Below are 20187 nucleotides of genomic sequence, written 5' to 3'. Positions count from 1 at the left end.
GGAAGATTCAGAGGGAATAACATTTTCCTACGTGTGGAAACCTGGACACTTCCCATAACATGTTCTTCCCTTCCTCACCTTACTAGCTATTGAATATCAGATTGGAATAGCTGCCTTCTTCTTGCTTAGTCAGTATGGAGCCCAGCCCACCAGCAGCCACCCATACCTGGAGACAGTGATGGGAATATTCCAAGATCCTCTTTCAGTTCTTGTGCTGTTAGGAGAATAAAGTTGTCTTTGGTTATGGGATACTTGAAAGTTGATCTACAGTAATTATAAGCCCAGGTGCGGTGGCACTCATCTGGGCTCCTTGGAAGTGGAGGCAAAAGAATCATGAGTTCAAGGTCTACATAGCGAGTTTGAGACCAGGCTGAGCTACCTAAGACCCTGTCTCAGGAATAAGAGAGAACGAGAGAGACTTATGAGGTGTCACTCAAAACTGATCTTTAAAACTTTGTTTTAACAATGAGGGTTAAGACACAGGCTGCTCGGAAAAGCCATCTTTGCATTGCTCCTGGTCTCCCTCTCTCCGCTCGCCGCAGACTCCTCCGCCGCCTGCCTTCCCTCCCTCTCTCCGGCCGCGGACGCCGGCAGCCTTTTCGCCCGTCTTCGAACTCTCGCTTTCTCCTCGGCCCGCGGCACCGGCTCCCCGGCGCCCCACCATGTCAGACGCGGCTGCGGACACCAGCTCCGAGATCGCCACCAAGGACTTGAAGGGAAAGAAGGAAGTCGTGGAGGAGGCAGAGAATGGAAGAGAAGCCCCTGCCAACGGGAATGCTAATGAGGAAAATGGGGAACAGGAGGCTGACAACGAGGTAGATGAAGAAGAAGAAGGTGGGGAGGAAGCGGAGGAGGAGGAAGAAGGTGATGGTCAGGAAGAGGATGGAGATGAAGATGAGGAGGCGGAGGCAGCTAAGGGCAAGCGGGCAGCTGAAGATGATGAGGATGATGATGTTGATACCAAGAAGCAGAAGACTGATGAGGATGACTAGACAGCAAAAAAGGAAAAGTCATTGAAAAAAGGCCACCGTGACCTATTCGCCCTCCACTTCCCGTCTCAGGACCTAAACGTGGTGACCTTCACCCGCCCGCCAGCCACGGCAGCGCCGCCCGCAGGTGACACACGCTCCTCACCACCCTGCCAAAACCACAATGAGAATTTGCAACAGAGGAGGAGAAAACCAAAACTTCCGAGGCCCTGCTTTTTTTCTTAAAAGTACTTTAAAAGGAAAATTTGTTTGCATTTTTTATTTACATTTTCTATTTTTGTACATATTGTTAGGGGTCAGCCATTTTTAATGATAACAGATGACCAGACCAGCCTTCAGAGCGTTCTCTGTCCTACTTCTGACTTTACTTGTGGTGTGACCATGTTCATTACTATCTCAAAGGAGAAAAAAAAAAAAACTTGTAAAAAAAAAAAAAAGTCTTATTCTGAGCATTCCAGTAACTTTTTTTGTGTATGTACCTAGCTGTACTATAAGTAGTTGGTTTGAATGAGATGGTTAAAAAAGCCAAAGATAAAATTTTTCTTTTTTTCCTTTTTTGTCTATGAAGTTGCTGTTTATTTTTATTTTTTTGGCCTGTTTGATGTATGTGTGAAACAATGTCCAACAATAAACCGGTACTTTATTTTGCTGAGTTGTTCTAAAAAAAAAAATGAGGGTTAATTTGAATCACCACATTATTTGAAGGAGAACATCAGATTTACAGGATATAGTAACAATGGGAAAAATCCATTTTAAAAAATAATTGAAAATATAAAAACATCTTATGATTTTTATTTAAATGTTGATATGTATTCAAATATGCTGAAACATGATTTAACACAAGATACAACTGTTTTCTAGCCTATAACTAAGATCTTTATCACTATGCTACATACTCTTGCCAGGTAATGATGGTGACATGGACGCAAGGTACTGGGCCAGCAATGTGTTCAGAACAAATAACATTTGCATGACATATTTCTGATCTTTTCCTGACATGTAAAAGATTTCCCAAAGAGGTCATAACTGAAAGAAATGATAAGTTACCTACATAAAACTTTCTCAGAAAAAGTCATGCCTAAGTGAGGCTATTTTATACACATTAACTTATTTAGATGACTTTCTCTTTTGTTACCCAGAAAATTATTTTACTTTAATTTAGTGGTAAAGCATGATTGGCATAAAATCATTATGTTTAAAGTTGTGTGATTTAAATTTAGTGTAGTTTGCTATTTGACTCCTCTAGATTTTTTTTTTGCACATATGACTTAAATAAATATAAATTGGTTTACCTAAAGCAAAAACATTTGCTACTATTACCCAGGCTTCAGTGTCCACTGCAACAGACTCAAAGAGATAAGAGTTGAAATCATTGGGGCTGTAGTCAGCCTGGTTCTTTTCTTATGCTGAAACTCAGTGGTGGCTTCACTTTATGGGAACAACCTTCAACACAGGCTTGTCACCCTTCTAACCTCCTAAGATTACCAGCTTTAGATGTGATTGGAGTTCAGAAATCTGTAGGACATATAGAAGACACGTAGATAAAAGGCTTGCAACTGAGCATGTGGCCTGTATGGGGGCGGGGACTTGTCTAAGTCCTCACACACACGGTCATTGACATGAGGTGGCTACATGGTCCAATTTTCTTTTCTTTTATTTTTTAGAGAGACAGAGAGAGAGAGAGAGAGAGAGAGAGAGAGAGAGAGAATTGGCACGCCAGGGCCTTTCATCCATTTCAATAAAATTCTAGATGCTTATACCACCTAGTGGGCATGTACACCCTTGTGTTTGCCTTACCTTTATGTGTCTGGCTAATGTGGGATCTGAAGACTAGAACATATGTCCTTAGGCTAAATGGTCCAGTTTATGTGGATTGGGAAAGATTGATTGCCTCCATACCAACTGATAAGGCATGGCAGGAAAGGAGTTTATAACTCCTAGGTAGAAAATGGCTGGTAAGAGAGAGATGCTTGAACTAGCAGAGTGAAACATAATCACCAGCTGTTAAAATAGCTAATAGATTCTAGAGGATGATATTAAATAGAGTTAAAAAAGTCAGAGCTGGCAAGATAAATACTGAGCTTTTCTTTTGCATTTATTAATCAGGCAGTTATCCAGAACCCTTAATAAGAGAATTTTATTCTTTTGACAAATTGAAGTTATATTTTATAAATCAGATAAGAGAAAGTAGAAACCATGGTGTCATCCAGTATGATAGTCAATGTCCCCTTGTGACAATGCACAAGACTTTGGAGGTTTGATGCAGCATCAAAGAATGTAAGATGCTTCCTTGACAACTTTTATATTTATTATATGTTGAAATTATAATTGACATGTTGAACTAACACATGTGATTTTTTAAAAATATTTTTTACATATTTGCAAGGAGAGAGAGAAAGTCTGAAGGTGGGGAGGAGAGAATGGGCACAAGCGGCCTCTAGCAGCTGCAAGCGAACTCCAGATGCATGTGCCACTTGCTCCATCTGACTTTATGTGTGTCCTGGGGAACCAAACCTGGGTGGTTAAGCTTTGCAGGCAAGCACCTTAACCACTGGTCCATCTCTCCAGCCCCTCTTTTTTATAAATGTGGATGATAGTTTTTTTTTAAATTTCTGTACATAATCATAACTGTGGCACACTTATTTCCATTGAATAGCACTAGTATGTACTATTCACTTATGAAGTTTCATTTGAATGAGAAGAAAGCAAGCCACAAGTGTATAGGTGGAAATTTAAGGTCAAGAAGTAAGGCTTTTTAACTGTTGGTGGCCCAGTGGTAGGGAGACTTGGAAGGGAAGATGAAAGAGTGTTTAATAATGGGGCTATGATTCCTTCAGATATAAAGCTGGGGAGTCCAATCTGCAGGCAAAGAACTGGGAATGATCTGAGGAGCCATATCATTCTCTGAACCGTGGTCAAAGAGGATGAAAGAACAGATCTTAACAGAAATAAAAAATGTGGGTAAAAATATAACAGGAAGTTGAAGGTATTTGGTATATAAAAGACATTTAAGTTTAGGTTTAGCCAGGCGTGGTGGTGCACATCTTTAATTCCAGTACTCAGGAGGCAGACATAGGAGGATTGCCATGAATTCAAGGCCACCCTGAGACGACATAGTGAATTCCAGTTCAGCTTGGGCTACAGCGAGACCCTACCAAAAAAACAAAACAAAACAAACAAAAAATGTTTAGGTTTAATACGTCATGTAGACTAAAACTTGAAAATATTTGTGTGACCTATGCAATTTTTTTGTCTTAAATTGGAACTCTGTGTGTTTGGGACTATATTTTTTTTTGTCATAATGAAGTTTCCATTGTAAAGGAATTTGTGAAGATAACTAATAATGAATACTCTTACTTGATCTAAGAATGAATTGCTCTTCTTCACACAAACTATATCATTCATAGGAGAGTTCGATACTGTGCAGAGCCCCTCCACACCTATCAAAGATCTTGATGACAGAACATGTAGGAGTTCTGGGTCAAAGTCTAGAGGAAGAGGCCGGAAAAACAACCCTTCCCCACCTCCCGACAGTGACCTGGAGGTATGAATGCCTACTTCTACTTACTGAGTGGAACGTGATGCTTTACTTCACTGCATGGTACAGTCTGTACTTGACACGTCCATGACATCTCCAAGTTAAAAGATATAATCTCAGTTGAGTGGACCTGCCTTGTCATAGGCATTTTATCACTTTGAACTTTGAGATCGATCCATTGTAATCACAAAATTTTAAATAATACCAACTCAAAAATGATGATACTTAAAAATGGTAAGCCTAAGGTAATTGTGTCTTTTGATACAAAATATCACAAGGAAATTAAAATAGAGCTAGTATTTGTTGGAAAATATCCTAAGAATACTAGATTTGGCAGTACAAAAGTAGTGAAAGACATATGTATATATATATATATATATATATATATGGCATTTATTTTTAGTTAGAATACAAAATAACAGATTTCTTTACAGCATTTCATATATACTTAATTTTAGTTAGCTTTTATCTTCCAAAAATAAGAAAAACTATAATTGATAGGCTTGTTAAAATTTTATATTTGTGAAAATTTTAATGTATTTTTTTTCCATTTGTGAACTCTTTTGAGATATAACAACACTAAGTAGGTTGTCTGTTATAATACATCAGAAAATATTGGCCATAAAATATGACTTTTTATACAACCACATATATTAAATAAAGAAAAAAGTTAAATTTCCTATTGTAATGCAAATTAAGCACTGTCTAGTGCATCTTCCAAAAAAATTATCTGAACAATAGTAGCAGATATAAATGTCTTCAGTAATTTGCCAAGTAACATAATGAGTGACCAACTATGGAACCCAGAAGAGTGTAGAGGGTGGGAACATTGGCCCACCTCAGGGAACACACCATCCCTGCTCTATAGAAATGTCAGTCATCATAGCCGAACCCCCACATTCCTTGCCAAAGCCCAATCTCTCATGTCTGGGTGAAATTTTCTAATTTTGAAATGTTGATAAATAATTTGAAATTTTACCAAAGTCCATGCAGGCCAAACAACACATTCACAGGCCTATTTTGACCCATCATCCACATTTTGAAATTTCTCTTTAGGGACTACTCATAGATCCTTCTGATTATTCTTGGAAAAGTAGATTCTCTGAATAAATTGCAAAATGTCTTAAATCAACAAGGTATAAGTTTTTAAAATGTATAATGGTTAAGCAAATTTCTAATATGAAGTCAGAATGCATGTTTCTTGAAAAAAGTATTAACTACAGGGCTGGAGAGATGGCTTAGCAGTTAAGGCACTTGCCTGCAAAGCCAAAGGACAATGGTTCAATTCCCCAGGACCCCCATAGGCCAGGTGCAGAAAGTGGTGCATGTGTCTGGAGTTTCCAGCTGCTAGAGGCCCTAGCATACCTATTCTCTCATTCTCTCTCTCTCTTTCTCTCTCTCTCTCACTCTCTCTCTCTCAAATAAATAAAAAAAATAAAAATATTAACTGCAAGGAAATGTTGGATGAATTCACTCAAATTAGGGTGAGTTTGAAGCCTATGATCATTTGCGTCACCCATGTCCCTAAGGGTATTTAGGAATTCACTTTGGCAAATTGAAAACAAGTAATAGAATGGAACATTTTCTACAAAATGATGCCAAGACCCTATTAAACAATGAAGAGGGATGTTTCTGTTTCCTTAAACTGTATAACTTTTTGATATCGATATTCTGTCTTCAGCGTGTCTTTGTCTGGGATTTGGATGAGACCATCATCGTTTTTCACTCACTGCTCACAGGGTCTTATGCACAGAAGTATGGCAAGGTAAGAAATCATGATATTACATGTCTGGGAATGTTGATAAAATTTATTTTGGTCAAAAATCAATGTCTATTTTCAAATGCTTTGAAGTATTTGTATTATGCTCCTCAAGTCTCATCTATTTCCAGTGACTTATTGTTCTTTAATATGAACTGGTGGTTTTTAAAAAACTACCCATATTTTTTTTTTCATTCAGCACAAACACTAATTTTTCTGTATCAAAACCAAATGTCTTATTCTCACATAGTTATTTTGGAAACACATATAAATTTAAATTGAATTTAAAACATTATAAAATATATCCTGGCAAAACAACTTTAAGAAATTAATTTGTTGCTCTAAGTGTTGCTATGGAATGTCATTTAGAAAAATCAAGTAATCTTCAGCCTGACAAATCATCTGGATTTAAGAATGAAAGTGCTATTCACTAGTCTATGTATACCCTAAATAGGGTAACACCCCCTTCAAAAATAAACAGAATCAGCCACAGAGTGTTTTCATTCCTTCACTGTCTTTCTTACTATTGCACTTGCAGTAACTTCTTGTAATAGTATTGAACCTACACAAGCATCCCTTTAGGACTGATACAAGTTGAAGGAGGCTTCTCTGTTGGAAACATGGGTGTTTAGGCCCTGACTGTCTTGGATTCTGACAGTAACACTTATCATCTAACCAGAGTCATGTGAAAAGACACTGGCCTTCCTTCAATTACTGTGCTCAAGGTTATGTCTAACTTTGGTTCTTTACATGTCTCAACCATATGAATCCATCTGGTGGGATAAAAAAGAATATATAAAATATTAAAATGAATATGCACATATTTATATATCATTTGCACATTTTATTACCTGTTCCACCATGGACATACCCAATAAACATATTAGTCAGCTCAAACTGAATAATGATTGATTGCCTTGAAAATGTTTTCACTGTGGGGTCATGAATGTACCACTCAGTCTCTATGGAAGAGATAATGCCTCAGCATATCTGCCTACCCTGTGGCTCTTACAATTTTTTTCACTCCCTCTTTAGCAATGTTCCCTGAGACTTAATGGGCATGATAAAAGTCTCATTTAGACTTGGAGAGATGGCTTAGCAGTTAAAGCACTTATCTGTGAAGCCTAAGGACCCAGGTTTGATTGCCCAGGACCCATGTAAGCCAGATGCATAAGGTGCATCTGGAGTTCATTTGCAGTGGCTGAAGGTCCTGGTGTGCCCATTTTCTCTATCTGGTGCTCTCTCTCTCCCTCTCTCTCTCTCTATCTCTCTCTCTCTCTCTCTCTCTCTCTCTCTCTCTCTCTCTCTCTTTGTCTCTTTCCAACAAAAAAATGTCTCATTTAGTGTTGAACCTGCATCCTCTGAATTTCTGATTTGATGAGTTTTGCATCTCCTCAAGTGTTCCTACCATCTCCCTGGAGGAAGTTGTCAGGCTAGCAGTGAGAGAAGCACTCATATTAAAATTTCTCCTTCCTCTGTAGCATCTCCTGGGCCCTGGCAGATGTGATGAGGAGGGCCTTCAGTGGTATAAGGGGAAAGAAGAGTGCATAAGAGTATAACTTGATGGGAATATGACAATATGTTTATATTGAAAGTCCATAGTAATAAAAGTAACTAAAAATAAAAAGAAATGATTTTACCACCGTGCTAGAATCTGAGAAGACCAAGATCAAGGATTCAGCAAATTAGACTCTAGTGAGGGTCTGCTTTATGTTTCAGAGGTGCCTTCTTGCTATGTATACACGTTGAAAAGCAAAGAGACACCGTGTGTGTGTGTGTGTGTGTGTGTGTGTGTGTGTGTGTGTGTGTGTGTGTGTGTGTTTTAAGGACATCAATCCCATTCATGATGACTTCAGTCTCATAAACCAATTATCTCCCAGTGCCACCACATTGAAAGTTAGGATTGTGACAAGTAAACTTTGAAAGTACATAAATATTTGGTGCAATGCATAGATGCACAAGACTGTAGTGAAAACATGAATATAATTTATAAGTAAATTACTACTTACAAACTTGAAGTTTAAATTCAAAATTCTGCTACTTATGTAATTTTCAGTATCAAAACTTTTTAAACAATAAGGATTTCTTCTGAAATAGCATTGACTTATCAGGGGTATAGAGTAAATCCTGCTTAACCAACTGCAACATTTTTTTTCTTATAGCTTGCTTGAATATGGGATGAAAATTTAAAACAAATAGTTCAACTTGAACATACAACCCCAAGTCAAGGCACCTTAAGACAGTCACCGTTAGAGGGTTTTATTCTCAAGCAGCTATGCTGCTACCCTGGAGCCAAAGAGTTGGGGAAGTTGTCTTTTGGAATTGTCCTTAAATTCTTAACATACTTCTTGACCTTAAATCTTCACCTTCATCTTCATTTCTGGGAATTTTCATCTTTACAAAAAAATGAGAACATTTGGTACCAATAACATGGTAAAATAAATCCCCCCTTTATCTGTCATAAAAAAAGGCCAGTGGTTTGGCTTGCTTCAAAAAAAAAATCATTGCAAAAGCATAGTGCATTTCCTTGGCATGCATGATTTGAGTCTGGTCATGAAGAAACAGTGGACAGATCAAGGGTGAATTCATCCTACAGAGCTGAATGTCTGAACTGTTTGCATCTGTAGCAGAGAATAAGACAGAATATCGAGTGACCCAAGAAGGAGGAGTCTGAAGAAGACTCATGGGCGCTTTGGGAATTGGGTCTCAACTGCATCCTCACAGATCTCAGTAGAAATAGAGAAAGGTTCCAGTGGGACCTGTTCTTTTCAATTCCATGCTTGTTTTTTAAGGACATGTTGGTTTTGAACTTGACATTTATTCTAAAAGGATAACCCCAGAATAAATGCCAAATAATTAGGAATAGCTTTTAAAGAATTTTTTTCACCAAGAGAAATATATGAACCAAGGGGTAAAGGCCTCATAAGTGATTTAATATTCACTCCAATGAGTTCTCACTTGCATTGGACTGAGTAGTTATCTAAGAACAGGCTGTTGTAAAACAAGGCTTCGAACCATCTTCCTTTTTATATGAACTTTCACTTTCCACCTTGAATTGAAACAACACAAGGACCTCATCTGCATATATGATAATGACAAAAACTATCACCACATCCTAACCTCCATAACCATGCACCGGCATGAGTTTTTCTTTTGTTTAACTTTTTACTGACAACTTCCATATATATAGACAATAAACCATAATAACTGCCTCCCTTCCCCCACATTCCCCTTCATAAATCCACCCTCCATAATATTCCCTCCCCTCTCAATTAGTCGGTCTTTTATTTTGATGTCATTTACTATTCCTCTTATGAGGATTTTGTGTAGGTAGTACCAGGCATTGTGAGGACATGGATATCCAGGCCATTTTGTGTCTGGAGGACTGCATTGTAAGCAGTCCTAACTTTCTTTTGGCTCTTACATTCTTTCTGCCATGTCTTCTGCAATGGCCCCTGAGCCTTAGAAGGTGTGATAGAGATATTTCAGTGCTGAAAACTCCTTTGTCACTTCTTCTCAGCACTACAATGCCTTCTGTGTAATCCCACATGTCACCACCATCTGAAAAGAGAGGCTTCTCTAATCCAAAAGTGAGGGTAGCATTAATATATGGGTATAAATATTAAGTGCTTCCTGGGCAGTTTGGAAAGCATAACATATACATTTAGCAAGAAACCAACAGGCATTACACCCCTAGGACTCATGACCTCTCCTGTCTTAGGTTTTCAGTATCAGGCATGTATTCCTTCCTGTGGCATGTGCCTCCAGTTCAAATGGTGAGTGGTTGGTTTCCCCCATAACAGACATGCCTCTATTGCACCCATTGGATCATTTTGCCTGGCTGGCCAAACTTAAGGCTTGAAGTGTCCACTGTTGTTTCTCTCCACTGATGACTTCTCTCTCATAGGGCTGCATGGAGCATAGCTTTGGCCAGATTTCTGTCAGCTGGTATGCAGAGAGGAGGTTTTCAGCTCCTCTCCAGTAAGATTTTTCAGTTACCTTGTAGCCCAAGCATGTAGTCTTCAGCAATAGGGTCTTGCCATCTATTCCTGGTGGGAAACCAAGGGCCTTGGCAATGGACTGTAATGTGTTGGGGGCATCAAGGACCTCCATGGTCAACAACTCACTGGAAGGTATCCCATCCCTGACACTGAAATTTTTCTAATAACAATCTATGGCTTCCTAGTGTGCCATTGTCTAGAAAGATAGGCTTCCATATGGCTTATTCATACCCTCTTAAATTTTCATTAACCCTTCCCCCACCATATCTTTACTCAATCTCTTTCCCTAACCTCACTTAGGCCATTCCATCCCCAGCAATCTGTTCCTCTACCTACATATATACAATTCCAGCCCCTGAAGTCCTCCACACTCCTCCCTCCTTTACATCCCCTTTCTAGCTTCCTGTCCTCTGTTTTAAAGAACCAGAAAACCAGTTGGAGCACTACTAGGGATTTCTTGCAGTCACAGGCTTATGTTTAGAATGTTTTTTCCTGAGGTGCTTGTGTCATTTTGAAAGACTTGATGCTTTAGGATATGGAGCCTGGAAGATAGAAGCAATCTACTACAGATGGGACATGAAGATTATACCTAGATTCTGGCTCCTGCCCCATCATCTGCTTCTTGGTTCACAGTGACGTGAACAGTTGATCTCTACAATCACACATGCCACCGCCATGACATTCTGTTAAGTGCATGGAGCCAAGTAACTATGGACTGAATTATCTGTTACTATGAAACAAGGGGGGAAAAAAGGGCAACAAAACTGATTTTTTGAATTGACTAACTGTTGCAGTCAGGTTCGCATTGCTGGTAGAAATCACCCAACCAAGAGCAGCTTATGGGCAAAAGAGGTTTATTTTGGCTTACAGGCTTGAGGGGAAGCTCCACAATGGCAGGGAAAAACAATGGCATGAGCAGAGGGTGGACATCACCCCCAGCCTACATAAGGTGGACAATAGCAGCAGGGGAGTGTGCCAAACACTGGCAAGGGGAAACTGGCTATAACACCCATAAGCCCATCCCCAACAACACACTGCCTCCCGGAGGCTTTAATTTCCAAGTGCCATCAGCTGAGGAAACTAGCATTCAGAATACCTAAGTTTATGGGGGACACCTGAATCAAACCACCACACTAAAAAAAAAAAAAAAAACACAAAAAAAAAACTGTCTATACGGTCAATTTCAAAGTCAAAGTTCCCACACTTCACTGCTGTAAACTTGTTACTTCCCTCCATGGCCACTTACAGCACTCATTCCAGTGTACTAGTTTGATTATTTCAAAGAGTTTTCCAAAAGCTGTTATTCATATCCAAAGTAGAAAAATTATCCGTGCTTCCAGAGGGAAGCTATGCAGTATACCCAAGGGATAAAGCAAAGTGAAAAGAAGAAATACGCTAACATTGGCTTATTGCTCATGATGTGCCGGGCAGTGAACATTACATTGCATGAAGGGGTGGGAAAGTTGTCCTTCCAAATCTGTGGAAAAGTAATAAACTATGTACACAATCAGTGGTAGAAATGTGTACTGGTCTACTTGGCCTTTGACAAACATCATTTTCTTTCCATTGCAGCATTGTACATAGCATAGAGAATTGATCCATCTGACATCCAATATATAGAGATTGTTTCCCAAAAGGAATAAATCATACTTATGTGTCATGTAGGCAGTTATGTGAATTCTTCTTTAGACTGCAACAATTTTGGTAACTTTCTTTCAGACAATGGAATATTTTTCCATCCAGAAATAAAACTGAATGTTCATAGGATAATACCTAGGGCTTGGTGCATAATAAGAAAGTAATAGGGTTCTGGTGAAAGATAAGCTTACACTCAAAGAATATATATGTGATATAGCCCAGGATTGACAGTTAGAAGCAATAGGGATGATAGTTATGGTAAAATGTCCCCTGTAGACTCATGTGATTGAATTCTTAATATATAGTTGGTGGTATTCTTTGGAAAGGTTATGAAACCTTTAAGAGGTAGAGCCTTGCTGCAGGAAGTGTATCTCTGTAGGATTAGGAGTCAGGGTATTCAGGCCATCCCTGCTCAGCTTTGTTCTCACCATGCTGATGTAAAGATGTGACACCAGATCTTCACCTCAAAACTATAAGTCAAAGTAAACCTTTTCCTTCCATAGCCTGCTTCTGGTGAGATATTTTTGCTTTTTGTTTCTTTATCCTTATTCGAGGTAGGGTCACAATCTAGCCCAGGATGACATGAAATTCACTATGCAGCCTCTCAGGTTGGACTCAAACTCACAATGATCCTCTTATTCTCTGCCTCCCAAGTGCCATATGTGTGTGTATATATATATATTTGGTTTTTCAAGGTATGCTCTCACTCTAGCTCAGGCTGACCTGGAATTCAATATGCAAGCACAGGGTGGCCTCGAACTCATGGTGATCTTACCTCTGCCTCCCAAGTGCTGGGATTAAAGGCATGTGCCACCACACCCAGCTATCAGTGATATTTTTGTTAATGTCAGCAACAAAATGGGCATTGTCATTGGACCAGTAAAATGTTATTATCTTGTGTCTTGAGAAGCAACTGAGTAGGAGTTTTTAACTCGGGCTTGTATTACAAAACTATTGACCACATGCAGCTCAGGATTCCTTGCAAAAGGGGATGAAATAGACACTGGGTAGCAGTGGCTCCATCACACACTGTACATGACAACGATGAATTAGAAATCTGAGCTCCATGATGAGACTGTCTTCACCAGGAAATATTTGTTCATACGGACAGAGGTACCTCCTCCTCTCAGAGAGAATAAAAACAAAATCATTCCATAGATGATGATTGCTAGGAAGACAACAAAGTGAGAGAGTGACTGGGGTGCATGGCTGTGAACTGACAATGTTATCACCGAGACCCTAATTTCAAGGAGCTAGCTATGTAGACAAGGTGTGGAAGGAAAGGGGGAAGGGACAGAAGAGCTCTGAGACAGCTTTCCAACAACAAGTCTAATGTGGCTAGAAGGTTAGAATAAAGGAGAAACTGAGACAAGGTAACAGCATGAAGGATGGCAGAGACCAAGCCAGGAAGGCTCTTTATAATAAAGTATTTGAGGATTTATCTAGTCCCATTGGAAAGCTATTGGAATATTTTAGGTGGAATTGGGACATGATAGTTTATAAGTGTATTATTAATGGAGAACAGGGTTTGGAGATACAAGGGTGACCATTTACAGGCTACTCTGCATTAGTATGAAATTTTTGTGATTCAACCAGAATAAAGCTTTATAGCTTTCAGCCTGAGTCATAGTAGCCTATAGGGCACCTTGGACATTTGTGGCTAAATAGGATGTAATCCCCAGTTTGTGATTTAGGGATATGATGTGGGGTCTGAGATTTTGTCTTTGGAACAAACTTCCAGATAACAAATGGACCCTGACCACATTACAGAACCACTGGAATATTTTCCAGACTTTTTCTTGAGAAAATAGTTCTGGAACATATTAATTAGTAGTCTTTAACTAAAGGCCATGGTAGAATTAGTTTGAGGAATGCTTACAGTTTGTGTGCTTTCAGTGCAAGTTATCATAGTAACAAGGTTCTGAGATGGCTTGGTGCAAACAGACCTCTGTAATTAGACTGAATACATTAGTTCACTAATGTCTTCAGTACTGGCTTTGCAGGCTGATAGAAATGAAGTCATTTTAGTGTCTAGATGACAGTGTGATTGTTTCACTGCCCACAGTAAAAGTGACCAAGACCATAGCTTTGGAAGACAATGGGGAAAAGACCCAAATCCTATTCAAGATTGTGGAGTTGGAAATCATTAATGAATCCTTGGTACTTCTCATTTTTTTTTTTAATCACGTTTGCTTCTACAACTGAAGTTGGTGTCCTGATTTTGCTGGGTTTCAGTCAGAGTTCTATACTATAGGATTTATCACACGGAGTACCTTTATACAAAATATGCAAAAACAGAGTTGCTCCAGGTAAAGAGAAGTGGAGTGGGACTAAAGGGATCCTGTTTCCCCACACAGCGAGTCTCCTCTCCCATTATTCTCCATCTTTTCAGAGAGCTCCAAGAGTCCCAGATTTACTCTGAATGTAGTCTATAAAGAAGCCATCAGCTGCACTAGATTTTATAAAACTTGCCTGTTCCTGATATGCCATAAGACAAGTAATTGGACCTCTGAGGCTATTTCTTTATCTGAAAGTGGCAACATTCCAAAATAAAATAAAAGTTTAAAGACAATACAAAGGTCCCTGGAATGCTGGCACATACCTACAGTTCTAGCACTTGGAGGCTGAGGCTGGAAAATTGTGAGTTAAAGATAAGCCTGGGCTATATAGTGGGTTATAGCCCAACCTGAGTTACATAGCAAAACACTATCTTAAACTAAGTAAATGATTTTTAATCTATTTTTTACTCCATTTACTTCCTGGAGTGACTAGGTATGTTAAGTGAAATGATATAAATACATCACAGTGGCACTTGACGAAGAAAACAATCATATCCTTTCAAGATCAGAGAAAACTTAAGTAAGAATATGCATTCTTTTCTCCAAATGATATATGACTATAGGCATATGCTGTTAGACATGCAAAAGGTCAGGATTGACTCTTACAAGGCACATAATAGTACTGCAGTGGCACAAAAGAAGGTGAGGCAGGAGCAGAGGGTATATGTGCCAGAGCTGTAGAATCAGGCCCTGGAATGACCCAACCTACTGCCTGCCTCTCCCCTCGCAGGCCTGGGAGAAGTGGAGGGTAGTAAGTCTGCCTTTGACCTCTGCCAATGTGCTTGGCACTTCACTGAATGTCCTCTTAAGTGCATTATCCCCTTAGCTCTCACCCCTCCCCTGGTGCCACCGATACTGTGTCACATAATTTTGAAGTGGCACAGGCTGCTGGAAGTCACCTCTCCCTGACACGGTCTTCAGTCTTAAACTTTACTCTTTTGGTTTCCATGATTTTCCCATTAACTATACAAATCCAGTTCATGAACTAGAGTGCTTCAGGAATGCCATCTTGCTTGTAAGCTACCTCGTGTAACTGATTTTGGGTAGTAATTTAAAACATTATCAGAAAATTCTACTTCCCTTGTAAATAACATGATTTTTTCCAAGGATCTCCCTAATGTGTTATCACTTTTTGACCCTGCTTGGTTGTCAACACTCCCTCTTCCTAAGCAGAACTATTTCTGGATCCTTACCATGGCGAGTGAAGGACATTGTCATTTGAGCTCTGCTGCCTGGGAGGCTGGTGACGGGTTTTGCAGCTGAGCACCAGTTGGCACATACGGTTTTCATCGCTGCAAAATTCTAAAATAGGAGTTTGTAGACTTGACAGGGTGGAGACCAGCACTCCTCCATCACCTGTTAGAAGGTGTGACGATCACTCATATCCTTGTATGCGCTGTATATATTCTTTTACCTAAGTTACAGCCGTTCTTTTTGCAGAGGGGGTAGGGAGAAAATAAATAGTGCTTTAGGAATTTGATTTATGTTGGGGCATTAATGCCTCATGTGAAAGGAAGTGATGATTATCCAAAGTTATTCCATGATAAGGATGCAAGAGAAATAACCCACATCAGAGAAAAGACGGAAGAGAAAGTAAGCGATCGCCTTACAATGTGCAAACTAAACTCAGGCTCTTGTTCATTGCAGACAACATCTTTCCTAAGAGCAGGGCTTGGAAATAGTATGTTCATCGGGATAGATCTCCTGATTGCGTTTGTATGAAATGATATACACACACTCAATAGAAGAAGATTTCTGAAATAGCACTGGTGGGCTTTTCAATAGTATGTAGTCACAAGAGAAAATAACAATTTATGTGATTTAATAGAAAGTGATCAGAGCTGGGTTTGGCGGTACACGCCTTTAATCCCAGCCCTTGTGAGGCAGAGGTAGGAGGATCCCTGTGAGTCCGAGGCCGCCCTCGGTGGTGACCCACTTTCTAGCTTCTGACTGTTTAATAATAAAGACTGTTCAATTGCAAATATATTGCTTTTATTTAATACTTGGATTGTGATTAAATCCTTTTAATCCACGGAGAAACTAGCTCATTTTTCACCTTTACCAGTCCCCACCACCTGCAAGTGACTTGCTGACTCCATGACTATATAAAAGGCCATCTGGTCCCTGAAATAGAGTCCACAGAGAATTTCTGTGCAGGTGATGCTGTGGAAATGCACTTCTAGTTACGACTTCACTCCAGGGGAGTCATCCCCACAAGTAGGTACTAAGCCACCATTCTACTTAGGTGCCACACTGACTCTCGTCTTACAGTCCTTTGGAAGCATCCAAATTCTTCACTCCTGGGCAGCCACAAGTCATGTCAGGTCTCATCTTCCATAACCGCCCCATACTTTTACCACGAGAGCTCAAATACCAGGGCCCAGTAAACATTAACATTCACGTGGTGCCAGGAAACCACATTAAGTTTTGGATTCTGATTCCATAGACCTGAGACAGGTTTTGTGAAACCGCATTTGAGTAGCAAAGTCATCTGCTGATTCTCGATGTTCATACTTCAGAACCATCAGAGGACGGCTTCTGGGGCGCCGCCTCTGAGCATTGGAAGTAATTGATATGGAGAGTGACGTGAGCAGCAGCTACGCAGATATTTCTTATGGTCAAGTTTGAGAACCTCTGCCTTAGAGGCCAGCCTCCCAGTGTGAAGTTCTAATGTGTCCCTGCATTCCCCTGAGTGTGTGTATGTCTGTATGCACATGTGTGTATGTGTTCGTGTCTGTGAGTAGTATCTGTTATAAGACCACACGAGGCATGTGGAGGTCAGAGGACAACTGTGTGCACTGATCCGCACTTCCACCTTGTTTGTGGCGGGTCCCTCATTCATGCTGCTCACCATTGTGTCTGCCAGGCCAGCGGCCCAGGAACTCTGCCTCTGCTTCCCTTCTTGCGCTAGACAAGCTGGTATCACAGACACTCAAGCTACACTGCCCATGGGATCTAATCTGTACTCAAACTTGGGTGGCAAGTGCTCTGTCCACTAAGCCATTTGCACAGCTCGGTGGCCCTCTTTCTAATGAAGCTTCTCCATCCTTACCTCTTCTCCATCAGACTCAACTTGCAGAAAATGCCCTCTGACTCTGTCTGCTCCTTAGCAGCTGCCTATGGCCACATATCTCAAGCGGGAAATGGATAAACACTCCAGCTGGTGATTTCAGACCTGCTGTCCATTCAGGTTTTCAACACCCCCTCACCTTTGTGCATAGATGTCTTCCCTGGTTATTAGGGAAGAAGAAGAAAACGCAAAAATTCCCTCATCCTTGTGGCATTGAATATGTGCCCCTATCCTCTCTCTGCACCCCGCTCTATCACTTCTCAGGCAACTGGTCCTGGAATGATTTTTCACGGAGCCACCACGTACCCCTTTCCTGCATTCTCCCTGGCACTGTACTACCTGTTCCTATATTCTTGTCCCATGAAAGGCCTCTGGAGTCACCCCCACTTCCCCTTGTTGCTCTTCTTTTTCCCTGCCCATCCACAAATTTCCAGGAAAGTGCTTTCTCAGAGTTTGAGCATCTACCTTCTGCACAAGGCAGGCAGTTCTTCTTGTGTTATTATCAGGCTGAGGTCTCTTCTATGCATCGGATTCAAGTGAACATGCACTCTCTCTTGAGGTACTCACTCCTCTTCCCAGACCTGCATCCCCTTGCCACATGCATGTCCTCACACACTGGAATAACCGTCTCCTCTCCAGCTCTACCGGTTTCCCTCATCACTGTGCATGGCTAGCTCCTGGCCTTACTCAGGTCCTCCTGACAGCGGTGTCCCTGCTTGTCTCTATGTTGGCCATCTCTCTTCCTTCTGAGCTGCTATATCTGCCTATCCATATTTCTTTCCACCACAGTCTTATTACCACCTAAATGTTTTTGTGTAATTGGCTTTGCTCTGTTTATCAGATACCTCATATAATAATAGTTTTTGAAATCCATAAGGGGAAAGCCAAGGCTTGTCTTTTTTTTTTTTTTATTTTGAACATGTCTGATACTTAGTAGATAACCCAGTAAACACATGATCAATAAAAGAATGTTCCTAAACATTCCTGAGCCTATGGTTCGATTCCCACTTTGAGCAATCCCAATTTTTCCCAGACAGATACCTCCAGTGTATTTCCCTTCTGATTCATGACTGTATTTTATTTCTTGTATTATTTCTGATTAGACAGGTTGATGGCTTCTACAAGATCCAGGAGCAAGTTGTTTTTTGTCTCATAGAGTCAGCTTATCTTCCTCCCTCTGTGATGAGCTCACACATTTCCATCTCATGCATAGAAGTCTATCAATGTGTGTTAGGTCCAGAAGGAATAATTGCTCCAAGAGCTTGGGGTGTTAAAAGAAAACAAAAGTTCTCTGTTTCTTTAAAAATACATAATTCCTGCATCTCCTGAGATATTTTTTACAGTGTTTCCCTAGGGGAAGGATTGTAGCTGATGCCTAGCACAGGACACAGGCCCACAGACAGACAGTCTGGCTCCAAGTTATGCTCTGTGCTAACATGGCTAATAGGCGTTAGTGTTTTGATTTAGAGAAGTGCTGGGCTTGATCCTGACTTGGTTGTATGCTGGTAACATCTGTATTAGAGCCATACATTTCAAAACCAAGAGCTATTTATTCACTTTCTCTCTTTTTCTCTCCCTCCCCTTTTCCTTCCCTCACTTCCTCCTTCCCTCTCTCTCCAACAAAATGTCTTGGGAACTTTTTCAGTGTTTTGATAGAGCAGCACACAGGGTAAATTGGCAGCAGTTCCGTTTGCCCCGCACTGAACTCTGTTGTAGACACTTTAAACCTTTTGGGACTCTCATGCATGTGTAATGTGGATCAGAGCTTCCTGCCCTGCCTTTATTGTTCCACCTTTTGGCTCTGTCCAAGGTTTTGCCGTCACTTCATTTTACATAAAAATCTCAACGCTCACTATAGTTAAATGGGGTGGGAAGGAAGCAGCAGGTCTTGATTCATGAAGTACCCATAATTCTATAAACATCTAATGAAAATGAGCAAGCATCTTAGTACTACAAAACTTGGGTTCCCTCCAGAAGTATGGTTTGCTCTTGAATGCCTGATAAAACTTCAAACTGGAGGCTCCGCAGGCTCCTCAGCAGCACCTTGGCATGCCTGTGGAGAGGGAAATACCATGGCAAGACACGGGGCACATTACACCCTCCCCCCAACCAACACAGAAACACATCCTTCTTAGATCTCTGGACCCGTTAGCATTCTTAGATCTGTAAATCCTTCAGCAGGAAAAACGTGGTACTGTAATCTCCGTATTTAAAACTAGCTGTTCTAGTGACATAATAGTCTAGGGAGGTGTAGATAAAATTAAATATTTGAGAGTAAGTCCTCCCTCGACAGTCTCTTGAGTAACAATTTCACCACCTTCTTGGCTTATGGCATAATTGTCATTAGGCATGTGAACCAAGCCATTGGCCAAGTTAGCTAAATACCACTTTTTCAATGGGCTTGCTCCTTAGAAGCCTAAGTAAAATGCAGCATTCTGGCCAATTCAAATCTAAACTTACCCAGTCAATAAACGGTATGTAGCAAAATGCTTACTAAGTCCTTGCTGTTGTAGGGTGTGCAGTGTGCAGGCATCATGGCTCATAGAACAAATGACAGGCCCTCCCAGGGCAACGGGGCTGCATTCCAACAGCATGCTCCAATGCAGTTGTCATCATACCATATGCTAGACAAGCTTGCTAGCGGCATCTCAATTTTTTTTTTCCATTTTTTAATGTATTTGTTTGCACGCTTATCAGATGCCCTCACTACGCATTTTTTCACGGATGCTTCTACCCCAGTTTGTATAGCGTAGAGTTCTACAATTCAGAAGCGTGGGATGGGTGAAAGTAACAATGAAGGAGGAATGCTGTGTTTCCTCCCACCCTCCCATAAATCAGATCTGCAAATGCAAA

The 20187-nt window shown here is 40.5% G+C and overlaps 2 protein-coding genes across 6 annotated transcripts in view; both read left to right on the top strand.

Annotated features, from left to right (window-relative positions):
- Eya4 (EYA transcriptional coactivator and phosphatase 4) overlaps positions 1-20187 on the top strand; it is a 280436-nt gene that overhangs the window by 236059 nt on the left and 24190 nt on the right. For all 5 annotated transcript variants that reach the window (XM_045159204.1, XM_045159203.1, XM_045159202.1 and 2 more), the window contains 2 exons: positions 4397-4533; positions 6209-6292. In XM_045159204.1, coding sequence (XP_045015139.1) covers positions 4397-4533; positions 6209-6292 — 221 coding nt within the window. The remainder of the gene's footprint in view (positions 1-4396; positions 4534-6208; positions 6293-20187) is intronic.
- LOC101597066 (prothymosin alpha-like) lies at positions 663-1058 on the top strand. Its single transcript, XM_004651191.2, has one exon. It carries the CDS (start codon positions 663-665, stop codon positions 990-992), a length of 330 nt encoding a protein of 109 aa, XP_004651248.2. The 3' UTR covers positions 993-1058.

This window comes from Jaculus jaculus, chromosome 9, assembly GCF_020740685.1.
Source record: "Jaculus jaculus isolate mJacJac1 chromosome 9, mJacJac1.mat.Y.cur, whole genome shotgun sequence".
NCBI classification, from domain to species: Eukaryota; Metazoa; Chordata; class Mammalia; order Rodentia; family Dipodidae; genus Jaculus; species Jaculus jaculus.
Note: the sequence above shows the minus strand (reverse complement) of the source record. Positions and strands in the feature narration are given on the sequence as shown.